Source organism: Danio rerio, chromosome 3 (genome assembly GCF_049306965.1).
Source record: "Danio rerio strain Tuebingen ecotype United States chromosome 3, GRCz12tu, whole genome shotgun sequence".
Lineage (NCBI taxonomy): Eukaryota > Metazoa > Chordata > Actinopteri > Cypriniformes > Danionidae > Danio > Danio rerio.
Window position 1 is genome coordinate 61,902,412 of NC_133178.1, and position 19,531 is coordinate 61,921,942.

The 19,531-nt window shown below is 41.2% G+C and overlaps 1 protein-coding gene across 5 annotated transcripts; it reads right to left on the bottom strand.

Annotated features, from left to right (window-relative positions):
* Positions 1 to 1,120: 1,120 nt before the first annotated feature.
* lgals3bp.3 (galectin 3 binding protein, tandem duplicate 3) lies at positions 1,121 to 19,053 on the bottom strand. Of its 5 annotated transcripts, none has more exons than XM_073943514.1 (6): positions 16,885 to 18,675; positions 14,030 to 14,103; positions 13,257 to 13,460; positions 7,703 to 7,834; positions 6,609 to 6,870; positions 1,121 to 2,405 (listed from the first exon to the last, which is right to left on the bottom strand). In XM_073943514.1, exons 4-6 carry the CDS (start codon positions 7,806 to 7,808, stop codon positions 1,367 to 1,369), a joined length of 1,407 nt encoding a protein of 468 aa, XP_073799615.1. In that variant the 5' UTR covers positions 7,809 to 7,834; positions 13,257 to 13,460; positions 14,030 to 14,103; positions 16,885 to 18,675; the 3' UTR covers positions 1,121 to 1,366.
* Between the last annotated feature and the right edge of the window lie 478 nt (positions 19,054 to 19,531).

Sequence of the window (19,531 nt, forward strand, 5' to 3'; positions counted from 1 at the left end):
AATACATCCCAGGAGGTTTTTTTTTTTTTTTTCAGTTTTTATTTTTATAAATCCGGCAATGGCGTATGTGTACACCTTTTCTTTTTTTATCGACTGACTAACCAACCTTTGCCCCCACCCACCCACTTCCCTAAACTCAACCTATAGTATTTTCAAAAGCACAGATTAACCCATCCTCCACATACCCTAAACCCAACCGACAGTGTTTTCAAAATCAATCCAGAAATAAAAAAGCTCTCGCAGCCGCCTGATTTTTACCACATTTTCTGTTCTTCCTACGTTCTCACGCTGTTTTTTAATTGTTTATTTTATTTTTTGCCTTTTGTTTTACCTGCTTTCTGGAACCATTCTTCACCATACTTGAGCCCCATTGTCACGGTCAACTCCTCTCTGCTTCTCATGTATGCCAACCAGGGCTTAACTTGTGCTGGGACAAGCCGGATCCGGCAACTTTGAAATCTGATCCGTTACTGATCCTCCTCGCACCCCCAAACCTGCCCTGCCCCGCTCTTAACTTACATCTGCGACAACCCCCCCCTCTTCAGTTTCGTCCCTAACAACCCCCTTTCCCCTTTCCCCTCACCCCCACTCTTCACTTTCGTCCCCCTTGCTCTTCACTTTTGTGACCCCCCTGGTTTATTACACATCTCCCTTGTCTGGTTACATGTTGGATCTGTTACCCCGATCTGTTCTGGGACCTCGTAATTTACAAATTAAGCACTGCCAGCAACGTATGTAGTGAGCCACTGGGCAAACTGGTAACAACGGTTGACGCTGTCAAGGGTTGACGTTGAAGCAATATGTGAATGGGGCGTAGCTGTTACATTTCTAACCGCCCATTCACATGAAGCTTCAGCATCAAGGCTTGACAGATGGCCTGTCTGAAGTTGGGGCTGACGCAATCGTCACAGCAGCGTCAGCCAATGAAAATAGTTAGCAATAGGCCACTGTCTGAGCTGGTGTATTTGCATACAGCGATCGGATTGGCTGACGCTTCCGTCAGAGCTTGAAAAGTTGAGTAAGTCCTAACTTTTGCAGCGAGCAAAAGGGATAAAGGTGACTGGGTTGTATCAGATCTAACACTTATCAAACAGACAACAGAATAGCAGGATATACCACATATTTTCTATTATCATTTTTATTACTTTTAAGTGCATCATTAAACAACCAAACATTATTTATGGCTAAATATTGAATTATTACATGACATAATCTAAATGATTACATATTAACCCTTCTCATATTAGTAAAATGATCATTATCTTACAGTGCACGGTATGAAGATTAATCATGATTTTAATTTGAAAAAACAAAAATAAAAAATTAATTAAAACACCAGAAAAAAATTATATGAAGTTGACAGTAGTCAGATGTACTGTGGACGCACGACAAATCTGAAGTTGTAGTCATCTGGACAGGGGTTCGGCAGAACCATGCTGCTGTTAGTTGGAACCACTACCACGTCGTTTTTGAATTCTTGCACATGGAAGACATTGTTCTGATTTTTACAGGTAAGAATTAACCTGTTGTTGTAGCTAATGATGTTGGAGTAACTGTACTGATTGCTATATCCATAAAAACGTGCAACAGGCAAAGTATTACATGAAACACCATAGTTAGAGCATTCCTGGAGAGTAAGAAAAACTTGGGCTTGCCACTGGACCTTCTGATCTTTGTAAAGAGCACTAGGGTGTGCAGAAGTGAAAAAGGTCTGGATTCTGTTGCTTTGGCCATAGTAATTATAATTATAATACGGGCTACTGACAGTTGTGTCATTGATAAATACACTCCACTCATCTCCAGTGTAGATTCTGGGTAGATACTCACTGCTTGCGTTATCTATTTGATTCCTGATCTTAGAGAAGGGTAGAGCATTGAACTCAAATCCTCTGAGCAGTCCAGTCAGATACAGTTTCTCGTTATTCTGATAGAGAGCACTTGAGGAAAATTGCATGTCATAGAGTTTATCCACTGGGATTAAGAGGAAGCGGATGTGACTCAGGAGGCTGACCTGTTTATCTGAACTAATCTGGTCACCTTTGTCTTGGATCCATCTCTCCAGAGCTTCAAGAAGAACAGCTTCGTCCTTCACAATCAGGTCTGAGCGCTGCAGCAGAGCATCCATCATCTCAAACGAGACGGTGCTCCACACTGGAGAGCTTATGAGGAACTCGCAGTTCCAGGAAAGATACTGGAGAACGTTCTCCTGGAGGACAAGGTCACCTGTGCGCACGCCATACTCGTACATTGACACCTGCGTCTGGAAGGTGTTGTCTTCAGGAATGAGTGCAGTGAAGACCCTGCCAACATCCTCCATGAGCTTCTTCACTCCAAAGATGAACGCCAGCTGATGGAGACACTGAGCGGATGTTGCGGAGACATCAATCTGATGGGTGTACAAATACCTGAGGTAAAAAAGATATAATTAGCTTCTGCGTAATGTGTCATGATATCATTCTGACAATCAGTGGAATAATATGCAAAACAAAACTTCTTTAAGGATGTTTCAACCTCATCAGGTCACATGTCTGGCCGGATTAGTTTCTTTTTGATCTGTTTACCACCATCGTTATTTAATTGGTTAATCAATTAGATCCACGCTTGTCTTGGTTTAGTCAATCATTTTTTTTCTGTATTTGATTTCTTCCGTTTCCTCTGTTTCTATTCTGTTTCATTTCAGTGTTGTGTATGTTTCCCTGCTTAGGGTTGATTTATACTTCTGCGTCAAGCGCACACGTATGCTACGGCGCAGCCTATTCGGTGACGCATAACCCTACGCCATTGCCATCGGCGTCGCTGACGTGCATCTCTCAAAAAATTTAACTACACACCACAACGACGCAAAGCGCAAGCTCTGTGATTGGTCGGCTTGGTAGGGCTGACGAGTCTGGGCTGGACCGAGAGCTGTTCGAGGGGCGCGAGCCCAATGGAGCAATTGTTTACAAGTATGGAGTCCCGTGGAGGAGCTCCGAATGGAAAGTTTTGTTTTGTGTTTACCTCATAGTTGTTCCACGTCTGCCGGTTCCTGCCTCAAAATGAGCGAGTTTGAGCCACTTGTACATTCAGGAAGCGTTCAGAAAGAACAAAACACCAGTGAAGAAACTCGACACAGAGGAACATTAACACCTCACTGCCAACTAGCGTTTCGGAAGTGTTAATGCAGACCAACAAAGACAGTGCAGAAGTATAAATGCACATTTCTCAGGTCACTTGAGGCAGAAATATAAACCAGGCTTTAGTCTTAGGATTACCTGTTTGCTACAATAAACACCTTATTGTATTATCCTCATCATCTGTGTGTCAGAGCCAGGATTAGAACCCGGTTTCCCGTAATAGTCTTAATATTCCACCACTGAGTTACAGGAGGTCTATGAACTCAACAGTGAGAACCTACTTGGTTCTTCAGTGTTTATTAAAAAAAAAGCTCAAAACATTGTCAAAAGATGGATTAGAAAAACAAAAAATATCCAAATTTCCAAAATGTACAAAATGACAACAGGTGAAAAATCTCAGGCAGAAAATATTTAAAAAGCAAAACAATCACAAGATGATAAACATCAAAAACATCAGAAGGGAATCCTTGTTATAATTCAAGGCAAACTTACAGCAACCACTGGCTAGGATCAGCAATAACCAAGCAAAGAGGCAAAGTAAATTGGTCTACCTAGATATACACACCTAAACAAAACAATGACAAGTTATTGAACTTAATGAGGACCTCTAGTGGCAACACAAAACCATTACATGGCAAAAAAAATCATTAAATGACAAAACCCTGACACTATAGTTCCTGAACACATTCTGTAACAGAAGCCCACGCTGAAAAGATCCATTTTTATTTGTCTTAGTTTTGATTTCAACTTCTCTTCCCTATAGATATCCACAATGTTCAACTCCTTTGTCAGAAATTTCTGCATCGGGTGATCTCACCATCTTCCTGAACATTTGGCAAGCTTGTCTGCATCTATTTCTCAAGGCAGCTTCACCAAGTTTGAAGAGTAGGTGCTGAAGAACTGTCCAACTCTCCTGTCTTTCTTCAGACCCAGAGCCCAGCCAGCCAAAATTGTGCATGAAGCAACTGCCAAAGGCCACCTTGAGGATCACACCAGTGTGCATTGAAGAAACTAACTATGCCAACAACCCAGAGATAGAATCTCAGTTGATGTCTGACCTGGTGGGTGAGAAGCAACATTGTGTATCATAGAGGCAGTGATCATAAAGTTCATGTGTAGGAAGGTAAGCCCTGCAAGTACTCCTATATACCAAGGGTGAGCTACTGCTAAACTTTGACTGTGCTAATGGAGAGGATTTTTAAAATCTCTCATCCACGCCCAGATCCTGCCCAGCTCTCTTTTGTCTTCAGGGGAATCATAGATCCTGCTCAGCTGTTCATCCAGTTAAATCAGGGACTTGTCCTTCCTCCTTCTCCTGCCTTCTCTCTAGACATCTTCCAGCTAGGTTTCCACTTGCCCTGCAAGACCCTCATCTCACCCTCAGCCGACTGCACCTGGTGGTAAGGAATATTCTAGGAAAGTATATTCCAGATTTTCCAGATTGTAAGACTGCACCTCTGGCCATCAGCTTTAAATGGGCTCTATTCTCTCTTGTGGAAAAGGTGGCCATCAGCCCCAACAGGCTTCCCTCCAGCTTAACATTTGGTCAGTTGTCCACATGACTCCTCCTCTGGGCTTTTCCAGCTGTGGCTTGTCACTTCATCATTCTGGCTTCTTTGGTCTCCTCCTCGGCTCCACCGTGGTCCTTAGTCACTCCAGCTTCCTGCCTCTGCCTCAGTCTCTTTAGCCTACAGATTGCAGCTCTTCACCACTACTGGCTCCATTTCCATTAGACAGCCCCTACATTTATTTTAGAACCACTAGGCAGTACAGGGTCAATAACAAGTACAACGGCTTGCAAAGACAAAACACAGGCGCAAATGGAGACATGGTCAGGACAGTTGGTTGTGATAACCCTACTGAAAAAAACAGCTTTAACCAGCCTAGGCTGGTTTTAGCTGGCAAACCAGGCTGGTTTTAGAGGGGTTTCCAGTCATTTCCAGCCTGGTCTTAGCTAGTTAGGCTGGGAGATGACCAGCTAAAACCAGCTTGGCCAACGTAGCCAGGCTGGGAGCCCAGCCAAAACCAGCTATGTCCAGCTTAAACCAGGCTAGTCAAGCAGGTTTTAGCTGGATTTAGCTAGTCATTGTCCAGCCTGACTATAGCTAAGACCAGGTTGGAAATGGCTGGAAACCAGCCTGAAAATGGCCAAAACCACTCTAAAACCAGCCTGGTCGACAAGCTAAAACCAGCCAACCAGCCAAGGCTGGTTTAAGCTGGATTTTTCAGCGGGGATGGTAAACAGGAAACTTAAGGAGACTTAAGAGATAAGGTGGGCAGAAAGCAATCATGGCTAAGGTAAACCAGTGGTTCCTTACTGCATTTCTGGAGCCCCCCTCCAACAGTGCACATTTAGCATGTTTCCATCTCACACAACTATTTCTCGAGTCCTGAGTCTTTGCTAATAAGCTAATGTGTTGAAGCAGGTGACTGACTGTAGAGACTTGCAGTGCAAGTGCAGTGTTGAGGGGAAACAATCTAGAGATTGGAACAGGTAGCATGCAACACGGAAGTACAGTACATACTCAATCATGGGTTTCAAACAACGCAAAGGTAACAAGCAAAGTGAGTGCAGCAATATGCAGTGCTTTCCAAATGTGATATATTGCCTGCCGAAGGGCACTTGGAAGTGACAACCATATTAAAGTGTCAATTCAAACCAAAGTGCTCAAAATGGGCAACTAGGAAAAGTTATTGCAAATGAAAGATTTCGAAAGGGTACAATTGGACACTTCAGGCCTCCATGATCCCTTATGCAGGGATGTTGAACAGCATGTTCCATTTAGAAGGGCTCATTGATATGCTTTAATTCAGGGGTGGCCAACCCTGTTCCTGGAGAGCCACCTTCCTGCAGATTTCAGTTGCAACCCATATCAAACACACCTGCCTGTAATTACCACGTGGTGTTCAGGTCCTAATTAATTGGTTCAGGTGTGTTTGATATGGGTTGCAACTGAAATCTTCAGGATGGTGGCTCTCCAGGAACAGGGTTGGCCACCCCTGCTCTAATCCATTTAAAGCTGTTACTCTAAAGGGAAAACCCTTAGAAGGGAGTAAGGCATAGGGATGATCTCTTCTGAATGGAACATTCTAATAGTGAAGGTACATATAAGGCTGTGCAGGTTTATGGAATCTAAATGTGTGACAGTTCCCTCTGGTGGTGCAGAGGTGGTGGTGCAGCACCATAGCCATGTGTTGCACTGAGTGAATAAAAATACCAATCATTTGTAAATTATTAGTTATTTTGTCTGTATCACTTCACACTTATTCAGACTGCTACATTTCTATAATTCTTCAAGAGAACTTTGAATCAGCTTCCAATTTAAAGTCTTCTTGCTCTCACTGGTCATATAATATGAATGCAATCATGAATAAGACATTTCTCTGTAACATTTGAATATACCAATGTGTTTTGTTTTATTTTTGACTAGAGACACATCAGACTTTCTAGTTTATCCCATTATTGTATGTGCATAACCGATTTTAGAGACTTACCTGATCAAAGCAGAGACATGGGACTGACAAGTCTGGCTGACATCAACTGTAAGGTTTCTGGTGTCATTTGTTATGTTTAGCTCGGGATACATCATGAGGATCACACGGTGCACACAAAGAGTCAATTCAGCTTCTTCACTAAGATCTTGTACAGCAATGATGAAATCACAACCGTCTTCACTGTCAAACAGGAAACCGAGATCATCTGACAATCCCAGACTGTTATCCACAGAGATCTGACGGATGTTGGTTGCGTTTGTACCTGAAAAGTAAACAAAATGGATCAAAAAACATGTGGATGTGAGAGAAATTATTGAAGAATTTTTGTTTAGTTGTGTAAAACCTAGGTTACGCTAACATTAGTCAGTTTGCATTTGCTCTATGGACGAGAAAAAAGGGCCTGAAAGTTGGAAGTACTTATAGAAACTCCAATAGAGCTAATCAGTTTGTTTATTACATTGATGAGGCAGAAAGAGAAAAACCGAGAGTAATGACTGCCGATTCAACAGATTGCTGTTTTGAAAGAGGAGCTAGTGTATGTCAGGTGTGCAGTAGCAGGGCAGATGGAGGTGCATTGTGCTGTAGGTATCCAATAGGCGGACAAACCAGAGAGCAGCCACATTGCTGATGCTATACATTTAATAATTGAGACTGTGCCTGGGATGAAAGATTAGAAAAAGGTAATGGCTACAGAAAGTGGTATTTTAATAACAAATATGCTGGAATAATTCTGTGGGAAGAAATATGTGACATTGGATAAAAGGGAATCTGTTAATGCTATGAAATATTAGACTTCTCAGAAGATTTGAAACGTTGATGTGTCTATAGATGAACATGGATTTCATGAAGATTCATTATTGTGAATTCTTATAAATTTGCATGTAACAGCGCCCACTAGTGGAAGACAGATATGATTTAGCCATGGATGGGGCACACTTATTCAATTTTCTTTAACTGAGAAATATGGCATAGGCTAGTGCTTAAATAAATATTGCAAATTACTAACAAATACAGCCAGAAAACAGTACCACTAGGCTTAACCCTTTCTTACAAAAAAAGCATGCGATTTCTTTATGATCCAGTAGGTGTCTTACCAGTGTCACAAACCACTCCAGCGTCCTCTTGATGTGTGCAGTCATTGACACCCCAGCCTTTAAAGCAGCATTCAGACAATATGCTCTCTGAGCCTTTACAGTTCATATCATCCAGCCAGATTGGACCAGACCCTAAAAATACAATAAAACATAAACATGCTGTATTCACAATAGTTAGCTGAGCCACAGTCATTTGTATGTTGTCTTAACTTGGCCAGCACAAAACTTATTCAAGGTTAGCAACTGAAAATCTATGCCACTGTTTCCCAACCCTGTTCCTTGGAGTATGTCCTCACTGCAGCCTTTAGCACGATGATGTAACACATCAGGTCCAATACATAGTGAACATGCATGTGCAAGCAGTTGTTTCTAGAAATGAGAATTATTATTATAAATGATTAAATGACCAATTACATTGTGCGGTGTTAACATCTACACCTACCCCAACCATAAACGCAACCATAACAGTTATTAATGTCTACACCTACCCCAACCCTAAAACCCAACCAACATAGTTATTAACGTCTACACCTTCCCCAAACCTTAACCCAACCATCATAGTTATTAACGTCTACACCTTCCCCAAACTTAAACCCAACCATCATAGTTATTAACGTCTACACCTTCCCCAACCCTAAACCCAACCATCACAGTTATTAACGTCTACACCTTCCCCAACCCTAAACCCAACCATCACAGTTATTAACGTTTACACCTACCCCAACCCTAAACCCAACCATCACAGTTATTAACGTCTACACCTTCCCCAACCCTAAACCCAACCATCACAGTTATTAACGTCTACACCTTCCCCAACCCTAAACCCAACCATCACAGTTATTAACGTCTACACCTTCCCCAACCCTAAACCCAACCATCACAGTTATTAACGTCTACACCTTCCCCAACCCTAAACCCAACCATCACAGTTATTAATGTCTACACCTACCCCAACCCTAAACCCAACCATCACAGTTATTAATGTCTACACCTACCCCAACCCTAAACCCAACCATCACAGTTATTATTGTCTACACCTTCCCCAACCCTAAACCCAACCATCACAGTTATTAACGTCTACACCTTCCTCAACCCTAAACCCAACCATCACAGTTATTAATGTCTACACCTTCCCCAACCCTAAACCCAACCATCACAGTTATTAACGTCTACACCTTCCCCAACCCTAAACCCAACCATCACAGTTATTAACGTCTACACCTTCCCCAACCCTAAACCCAACCATCACAGTTATTAACGTCTACACCTTCCCCAACCCTAAACCCAACCATCACAGTTATTAACGTCTACACCTTCCCCAACCCTAAACCCAACCATCACAGTTATTAATGTCTACACCTTCCCCAACCCTAAACCTAACCATCACAGTTATTAATGTCTACACCTTCCCCAACCCTAAACACAACCATCACAGTTATAAATGTCTACACCTTCCCCAACCCTAAACCCAACCATCAGTTATTAATGTCTACACCTTCCCCAACCCTAATCCCAACCATCACAGTTATTAACGTCTACACCTTCCCCAACCCTAAACCCAACCATCACAGTTATTAACGTCTACACCTTCCCCAACCCTAATCCCAACCATCACAGTTATTAACGTTTACACCTTCCCCAACCCTAATCCCAACCATCACAGTTATTAACGTCTACACCTTCCCCAACCCAAAACCCAACCATCACAGTTATAAATGTCTACACCTTCCCCAACCCTAAACCCAACCATCACAGTTATTAACGTCTACACCTTCCCCAACCCTAAACCCAACCATCACAGTTATTAATGTCTACACCTACCCCAACCCTAAACCCAACCATCACAGTTATTAACGTCTACACCTTCCCCAACCCTAATCCCAACCATCACAGTTATTAACGTCTACACCTTCCCCAACCCAAAACCCAACCATCACAGTTATTAACGTCTACACCTTCCCCAACCCTAAACCCAACCATCACAGTTATTAATGTCTACACCTTTCCCAACCCTAAACCCAACCATCACAGTTATTAACGTCTACACCTTCCCCAACCCTAAACCCAACCATCACAGTTATTAACGTCTACACCTTCCCCAACCCTAATCCCAACCATCATATATTAATGTCTACACCAACCCCAACGAAAAACGCAACCATCACAGTTATTAATGTCTACACCTACCCCAACCCTAAAACCCAACCAACATAGTTATTGATGTCACCCAACCATACCTGCCAACACTTCCATTTTTCCTGGGAGTCTCCCGTATTTCAGACCCATTTCCTGTTTTGTCATTTCTCCCGGAAAACTCCCAGAATTTCACCCCCTTCCCCCAGTCCTCAGGTGTTTTAAACAATCTGCCCGGTGCATAGGACAGACCAGGCACCCCTTCAGGTCACTCCGCCACAGCCCCCACACCCCACAGACTCCTAGAAGGGGACATATACACTACACATCTACACTGTCCCCAACCCTAAACCCAACCACCATAGTTAATAATGACAAAACCTTCCCTAAACCTAAATCTAACCATTAGTTATTGACGTCTACACCTACCCCAACCCTAAACCCAACCATCATAGTTATTAACTGCTACACCTTCCCCAAACTTAAATCCAACCATCACAGTTATGTCCCAACCCTGTTCCTGGAGACACCAACAGTAAAAATTTGTATGATGGAATCAGGTCCAATAGAGCGTAACAATGTCTACTACGTATTGGATCTGATTCCGTCATACAAATTTGTACTGTTGGTGTCTCCAGGAACAGGGTTGGGACCAATGTTGGGACACATTGATCCATGCTGAAAATGTTAGGTCCTATTGAATGCTGGGCCTGTGTTTGTTTTTTGTTTGATTTGTTTTTCATTTACAGGTGGGATGTGTTTTAAATGGTTGTTGGTGCTTTGTTTCACCCGAGGATTATCAAGGAAGATTCTGTATAAAGATTTGGCGTGAGAGGTGCAAGTATACCATCATATCTAGTTGTGCTGCTTGCCTTTACATTGGTTTGAGGTTAGTTTCAATTCCACAATTAAAGTCCATGCATACTTTCACTACTGACTTTCACTATGTTTGTTGTTGTTGTTGTTGTCTTCTCATTTTTCTTACAACTTGGTGATGGTTGAAACACTGTATAGTTGCTAAACCCTGGAATAACAATATCTTACGGTATTTGCATATGAATGTATTTGGCCTTGATTTGGCGAAAGCAGCAAGCAACATGTTTAAATAAAGGCTCTAACATTGTGTGTCTCGTTAGCGAAAGAAGTCCAAACCAGTTCTTAGAGGTTTGCACATTCCCCTGCAGAGCTCCAACACACCTAAACCAGTTCATCAAGGTCTTTCATCTAAAACAAAAATTTAAATGCTTCAATAACAATATCATATTTGCATATGAATGTATTTGGCATTGATTTGACAAAAGTAGCAAGCAACAGGTTTAAATAAAGTCTAACATTCTGTGTCTCTTTAGCCCAAGGCGTCCAAACCTTTCCTTGGAGGTTTGCTAATTGCCCTGCAGAGCTTCAACACACCTTAACCAGTTCATCAAGGTCTTCAGTCTAAAACAAAACTTTAAATACTTAAAGGCAGAGCTACAGCTAATAGCTAATGCTAACGCTGCTGTACAAGATCAGAAAATAAATTTTTTAAATTATGTTTTTATAAGAGAAGCCTGTAACATTTTTTGTTATAGTTTATGGGCCAGCCAGACCCGCCGGTGAACAACTCAGACCTGCAGCTTCTCCATGATGGACATCCAGCGTTTCTCCAGCCTCCAGCGCCTAGACTGCAGCTCTTCACAAGAAGTTTGGCCAGAGGAGAAATGGTCATGAACAACTGAGCCTGGTTTCTCTCATTTTTTTTTTTTTGCTGTCTCGGAAGAGAGCCCTGAGGTCATAAGATCCTCGAGCCTGGGGCTCCCTCCTGTTTGCAAGGCGAGAGGGGAGTTCGAGCTCGTAGAGCAGGTAGATCTCGAGAACTCTCCTGCTGTAGTAGGTAGTAGGTTTTATAACCTATTTTAACTCATTTTAATTTGTTTTTATCTGTTTTTAATAATTTTTATTGTCTGCATTTTATGTTCCTAAACTTGTCTTTTTTATTCCTGTTTATGTAAAGCACTTTGAATTGCCACTGTGTATGAAATGTGCTATATAAATAAACTTGCCTTGCCTTGCCTTGCCTAGGTAATGGACAGATAGTGATTGCTCTTAAGAGATAACTACTTACTAGGAGCATGTCTATGGTGCGATTTGCATTAATTAATCATCAATTAAGGAAAGTTGCATGTTTTTGGATGGTGGCAGGAAACCAGGGGAAACCCACGTGAGCACAGGGTGAATGTATAAACTCCACACAGAAATGTCGACTGGCTTGGTAAGGACTAGAATCAGTGACATTCTTGCTGTGAGGCAACAAAGCTAACCACTGGGCCACCGTGCCACCCATCTAGGAAAGGAGGAGGAGGAGTAGGGGTGGAAGGGGGGATTCATCAGAACGAAGATGGCTGTGTTATGGAACTTGGCGCATTTATAGTGACTTAAGAATCGTCTGATTGGTGAATCATAAATTAGATGATGCGGGACCAGCCCCAAGGGTACGTAAGCATGTGACCTCTCGAAATTAGTTTATAAATAAACCTCACTTATGGATAATGTCACATATAATAACTTTAAAATTATTATGTACATTGAATAGCCTTACGAAACCTACTGTGGTATGTTTTATTTTATGTATTGAGGTACAAATTTTTGGGTCAATATATTTTTTCGCACATTGAATCCAATAAATCTAAGGTGGATATGCCATGATGACAGTAAATAATATTTGACTAGATATTTTTCAAGACACTTCTATAAAGCCTAAAGTGACATTTAAAGGCTTAACTAGGTTAACTAGGCAGGTTAGGGTAATTAGGCAAGTTATAGTATAACGATGGCTTGTTCTGTAAACTATCAAACAAAAACATAGCTTAAAGGGGCTAATAATTTTGTCCTTAAAATGGTGTTTAAAAAATTAAAAACTGCTTTTATTCTAGTCCAAATAAAACAAATAAGACGTTCTCCAGAAGAAAAAATATTATCAGTCATACTGTGAAAATTTCCTAAATCTGTTAAAAATCATTTGGGAAATATTTAAAAAAAGAAAAATTCAGAATTCAAAGGGGGGCTAATAACTTTGACTTCAGCTGTATGTATGCAATCATCTGTAGGCGTCTTACTGTAATTTTTTTTTTTTAAGCACAGTGTCATTTCACACTGTAGGCTACAACTTTGGCAGTGCAATGTTGATGGTTTCATATCGCAGGGTAAAAAAGCAGGACTAATCCTCATTTCTTTACCCAGGGTTAAAAATAGGGGTTAAAATGGCTGTCAACACACGTCTTAATACCCAGGGTTTTCTTAAAAACCCCAGCACTAACCCCACTTCTAAACTGAACACTTTCTTTAACCCAGAGAACTTCAACCCAAATGGCATTGCAGTTTAACACAGTGTGAAACATCAACATATAAGATTCAAATTCTCTTCCTCAGGCTGTACATGTACCTTCACCATATTGCCCTCCAGAAGCAACTGATACGGCTCCAGGAAAACCCAGCTGACGACACACCACCTGCCCTTCAGCCAGATCCCATCCATCATCACAGACTGTACCCCACTGTCCATCATGGTAGACCTCCACACGGCCAGATGAGGAAAGACCTCCAACCAGTCTTACTCTGCCCTCCCGCTTAGGCTTTGCCTGCTCATCTGCCACAAACCAAAAACTCCTTCAATCAGGTGATCAAAATGTGCTCAACTCACAGTAAACAAAACAGAAACTTGTGAAACGAAGTCTAGATTAGCACTTTTGTACTATGCATGTATTTAAATACAATAGATGCCATATGCATAGCCTATAAAAAGTTCACATGCATACAGTAATGCAAGTCATTCATGAACATTTATATACTAACCAAACAGAGTCCATTGCTGAGCCGACACAGGAATAAACAGCAATGCCCATATAATATACATGATCATTCTAGCTTGAGACTCAACAGAAGAACGTTCCCACTGAAAGACTCACGAAACCTCTTGCCTTTCTATTAAATATCCGCCGAATCAGGTCAAGCATTGTGTGCAACATCACAATGCATGATCTAGCACCGTCCAATCAAATTTGAGGACTACCTTACGTTTCATTTCATGCGAAAATATTTGATAACTTGAATTACAGGTTCAAACAAAGAATGTTTGAGTGACTTAAATTCTACGAAAGACAATACAGTTTTATGCTATGCAAGAAAGGAGGTTCTCAAGTCTTTATTTAAACAAACCTGGCTGTTTACCTTCACTGCTTTCTTCATATGTAAGTCCCTGTAAATCCTGGGTGTTGGACTTCAGCTTACTTCTGTCGTATATGATTTATATAAGAGTTAGAGTATTGCGTAAGCCAAAAAATAAATCTGTATTCCAAAATTGTTGGCATTGAATGAACCCATATCACACAGATGAGAAGGTAATCTGTAAATAAATATTTATAAAATGTAAAGTTAAAGGAATTGTTTATACAAAAATGTAAATTCTGTCATCATTCATCACCCTTGTTTCAATCCAGTTTGAGTTATTTTGTAGTTTCGTTGAACACAAAAGATGATTTATTAAAGAATGTTGGAAACCTGCACTGAAAAATAATATTCAAAGAAAATTCCTTGAGTTTACTAAATTTTTTTATGTTAAGTGGTGGTAAACAATTTATTTGGGCTGAATTTATTCATTCATTCATTCTCTTGTCAGCTTGGTCCCTTTATTAATCCACAGTCGCCACAGCGGAATGAACCACCAACTTATCCAGCAAGTTTTTACGCAGCAGATGCCCTTCCAGCCGCAACCCATCTCTAGGAAACATCCACACACACACACTACGAACAATTTAGCCTACCCAATTCACCTGTACCACATGTCTTTGGACTGTGGGGGAAACCAGAGTACCCAGAGGAAACCCACGCAAAGGCAGGGAGAACATGCAAACTCCACACAGAAACACCAACTAAGCCAAGGTTCGAACCAGCGACCCAGCGACCTTCTTGCTGTGAGGCAACAGCACTACCTACTGCGCCACTGCCTCGCCAGGCTGAATTTAAACAAACTAATTAAGTTGAACATTATTAAACTTAATTAGTTTGTTTAAATTCACACAAGTAAAAAAATGATTGCAACAGTTCTGCATACAACACTTTTTTCAGTGTGTAACCATTGGCTTAATATTTGTCAAGCCATGGTAATTGTTTTACACACTATTGAAGTCAATGATTGCCAGTTTCCAACATTCTTCAAAATACACCACCTGACAAAAGTCACCTATCCAAGTTTTGGGAACAATAAATAATAACTTGACTTCTAGTTGATCATTTGGTATCAGAAGTGGTTTATATGAAAGGCAAAGGCCTCTAGATTACGCTTATTTCAACAAAATAAAAGATGATCATGAATGAATTTTAATTAATTAGGACAGTAAGGTCCGACTTTGCTTAGACAAAAGTCTTTTCACTTAACAGAAATAGTGTACAGTATAGAACAGGGGTCAACAATCTCGTTCCTTGAGCTCCGGTGCCCTGCGGGGTTTAGCTCCAACTTGCCTCAACACACATGCCTGCCTGGGTGTTTCAAGTATACCTAGTAAGACCTTCATTAGCTTGTTCAAATGTGTTTGATTAGGGTTGGAGCTAAAATCTGCAGGACACCGGCCTTCCAGGAACAAGTTTGGTGATCCCTGGTATGGAATATAAAGTCATGGCGCAGTGGGAAAATAATTAATATTGTGTATAACTCCCATGAGCTTGGAGGACTGCATCCATACATCTCTGCAATGACTCCAATAACTTAATGAAGTTCTGATATGGCAAAGAAAGCATTCTTGCAGGACTCCCAGAGCTCCATCAAGATTCTTTGGAATCCTCCTTCATCTTACCCCAGACATGCTCAATAATCTTCATGTCTAGTGACTGGGCTGGCCAATCCTGGAGCACCTTGACCTTCTTAGCTTTCAGGAGCTTTGATGTGGAGGCTGAAGTATAAGAAGGAGCGCTATCCTGCTGGAGAATTTGCTCTTGTGTGGTTTGTAATGTAATGGGCAGCACAAATGTCTTGATACCTCAGGCTGTTGATGTGCCATCTACTCCTCAGATCTCTTGCAAGCCCCATGATGAACATAACCCCAAACCATGATTTTTCCTTCACCAAACTTGACTGATTTCTGTGAGAATCTTGGGTCCATGTCGGTTCTATAGGTCTTCTGCAGTATTTGTGATGATTAGGATGCAGTTCAACGGATGATTCATGGGGGAAACCTTCTGCAACATTTTCAGATAATCAACTAGAAGTCAAGTTTTTATTTGTTGCTCTTTGAACTGGGATCAACGACAAGCCATTTGTGTATATTCTTTTGTGTTCAGCAGAAGAAAGGAACTCAAATAAGGTTTGCAACAAGTGGAGAGTGCATCAATTTTGGCAGAATTTTCATTTTTGGGTTAAGTATCCCAAATTATCACTGTAGAATGAAATCTGCAAACAAAAGTTCAATATCTTGTAGTCACTTTCCAATGAGACTTAGTGTTGCTTATATACATTTTAAAATGAAAAACATTCTGACATCAAGCGAACTCAGAGTTATAATCATTGTCAGGAGATTTAGTCAGGGGATTGAAGTCAGAATTGCAAGAAAGGAAACAGAAAGCAAAGTTAGCCATGAAGTTGAAACTGTAGAGTAAAAAACAAAACAAACAAACAAAAAGTACAGTAGGCTAAAAATGTCTAGATATATGTTGCAGAGTTCATTTTCATATACTGAAAAAATAATCATCAAAGCATGTTATAGTTTTCAATTATATGCATGCATTAAATTAACTCTATATTTGTTAAATATTATACATCAGTCAGTAGGATTCACCCATTTTAAAGCCATCATTTCTAGAAAAATGAAAGTAATTTGTTTCTTTTGTACTGGCATTTGTATTAGCTCTGGGGATTTGTGTGGCGGAGAGAGAGGTTTTAAAGAGAGAAACACGAAACTGGACGAATGTGTAGGTCAGTTGCAAAGTCAATACCAAATGTGGGACAGGGAGGGGAATGAGTTTACAGTCAAATATAAAGGTGTTTTGACATGGTGCAGGTTTAGTAACTTCAGATGTACCTGATCCTGGCTATTTCTGGGCCAGCAGTACAGTGCTTGAAGGAGCAAGAGGGTCTGTCTGATGTCTTGATGTCTAGAGCCTGGATTGCTGTGTACTGAGCTCAGAAGGTTTGGCCATTATGATGATGGTACAAAAGTTGTACCTTTCCTGCATCCCGGCAGAGCAGTGTTCCAAGAGGGTGGTGGCACAGATGTCTTTCTGCATACTCCGTTGAATGGGACTTGCAATAAGGGTACATTGGATAATGGATTCAGGTTCTTTGGGATCATCTTTGGACAACAGTCTGGAAAGTGCACCAGCATTGCAATTCTTGGATCCTAATCAGTTAGTGATGACATAATAAAACGTGGTAAAGAATAGGACACAAACAGCCTGTTGGGGTTTCAAGAACTTGACCTCAATGCGATATTGCAATTATTGTGACTGTCAATGACAGTGAATGGGTGTCCTGTTCTCGATTACAGATGTTGCAACTTTGTTCCATTGGGGGACAGTTTGTTGGGGTACTGAGACAGCACAACCCTGACCCTGATCCTGTGGTGAAAGCATCAACCTCGACTATGAGGGAGCTGAGAATCTGGATGATGGAGCATAATAGCCATACTGAAAGCCTTGTGGGCATAGATGCTCAATTTGAGCCTCTTAGCTGCTGAAGAACTTGTTTAAAGGGTCACGAAACACCAAAACACATTTTTTGAGCTGTTGACAGTCGTATATGTGTCCCACACTGCTAAAAACACTATTAGGACACCTATATTTCACTAAAAAGTGTAAATTGGTTGTTTTTGCGTTATTTCAAGCAAATTCGTACTTCCTGTTTGAAACGAATTTTTGAAGCTGCGTCACGGCTATGAGATAATAGCGTGTATTCCAGCGTGCAGACTGGGCGTCTGTGCCAGAGTGAGTCTTATTACGTCTTACAGTGTGATGCATTAATGCATGAGTAAGGCTTGGTTCAAACCAATCAGCGCGCTTTATTGTGCAACTTCATTAATATTCATTACTGTGTTTACACAACATAGACGCCACGTTGTGTTAGCAAAACAAGCGTGAAGTGTTGCTTTTATAGTTTGCTGCCGTTAAGTTTCGTTTTCTTTTTCTCTCTGTGAGAGCTCAGACTCACGTGTGGATTAACAGTGTACGCGACGCTCGACAACAATAACTTACGTGTCTAAGGAGGAACATTGTTTACCTGAGAGCTGTTCTCATCTGTAAACGCTGAGATCGGATTCGCTTGTAGTATTCTCTTCATAAAGACGCGGCTCTAGTTGCTGGGGATTGTCCTGTCTCTACAGATTTGGTAAGTGAGAGACTAGTGCTCTTTGTTTATACAGTTTGTTCGTATGGAACTAAGTTAACTATTGCACCGTAACATGTTAGGACCCAAACCAAACTTTAACCTCGTGTAGGGTTTTTAACCGCATTTTGTGACCGGAATAACACATGCGGCTTTCTGACACTACCTGCCGTGAGCATCTAAGTTTCCGGAAAATGCTGAGGTTTTTTTTTCTCTCATTCGCCGTGCGGTATCAAAAATTGCATGAAAAATACACGCTTACAGCAGATCCTCGAATCAAATATCTCGTTTGTCACGAGGGGCATGAATGAATTCCCTGAATGAAAGAGCCAAACTGCAGTTAAAGTCCCCTATTTAATAATTTGGCAAATAATTCGACTACAGATGTCCATGTAGGATAAACACCATCACTTTCTCCTGTGTGTGAGTATTTTGACTGAAACTCGCGCGTGCCCAAATAGACACTCTCACACCCTCCCACTTTAGTTCCTCCGACACTCCCCCCTAAACAGAGCTGGACACGCCCACTTTTCTGACTTTTTCCAAAGTAGAGGTGTGAAAACACCCTGCTGAAACGAGGGGGTTTCATGGCCCTTTAAGGCAACTGTGACCACGGTAAAAGGATAAAGTAGTAGGAAATTCTGAGAGTTTAGGGTTCAGTATTCAATACACAGACGTGATCCCCATCCCTTTTTTCCCTCAAGAAAGAAGGTCAAAGCAGCCAATAAGGTTGATATTACAATGAAGCATTAAGCTCCATGCATTCTACTATCATCTTGCCTCAGGGAAGGACAAGGGATACATGGTCCTTTGGGGATTTGGTTCCAGGCAAGAGATCCTATGGCAGATAAGGGGTAAGCTGGTTTGCTGCCTGAATACATTCTGGAACTCCATGTATCCAGATGGGACTTCTGGGGATTTTGCGAACTAAGGGCCTACAATTAATGTAGAAGCAACATTAGGAAGGGTGCCATCTGAACACTGGGGAATTTTTTGACAACCAAGGACTTCCCAAGATGTCATCAATGGTGGAGCTCTCCAGTATCAGAAACCTTATTTCGACTAGCTGCGAGCAATAATTTACCATCTTGTGTCCGATAATTGAATTATTTTCGCAGGGAGTTTGTATTCATGGCTTTGAGTTGGAGTTGATTTAGGTTTTCTTGGTTGATGAAGTTACCAGATGAACCTCAGATAATGAGAGAAGACAGACATATATTAGTGTGAGATGAAGACTATCTGATATAAGCTGTATGATACATAAAGTTTACGGAATACTGAAGATTGGAATTCTAGATTCAAACCTTGATGGTAGGGATTGTGTAGGGATTTTTCATTCCATCAGCCAG

Bases quoted from the DNA above. Each gene is read 5' to 3' on its own strand.
- lgals3bp.3 (XM_073943513.1), bottom strand. From the start codon at position 7,808: ATGAACTGTAAAGGCTCAGAGAGCATATTGTCTGAATGCTGCTTTAAA. The intron at 6,871-7,702 runs GTAAGACACCTA...TTTACTTTTCAG, and splicing joins TGGAGTGGTTTGTGACACTG to GTACAAACGCAACCAACATC. The intron at 2,406-6,608 runs GTAAGTCTCTAA...TTTTTACCTCAG, and splicing joins CATGTCTCTGCTTTGATCAG to GTATTTGTACACCCATCAGA.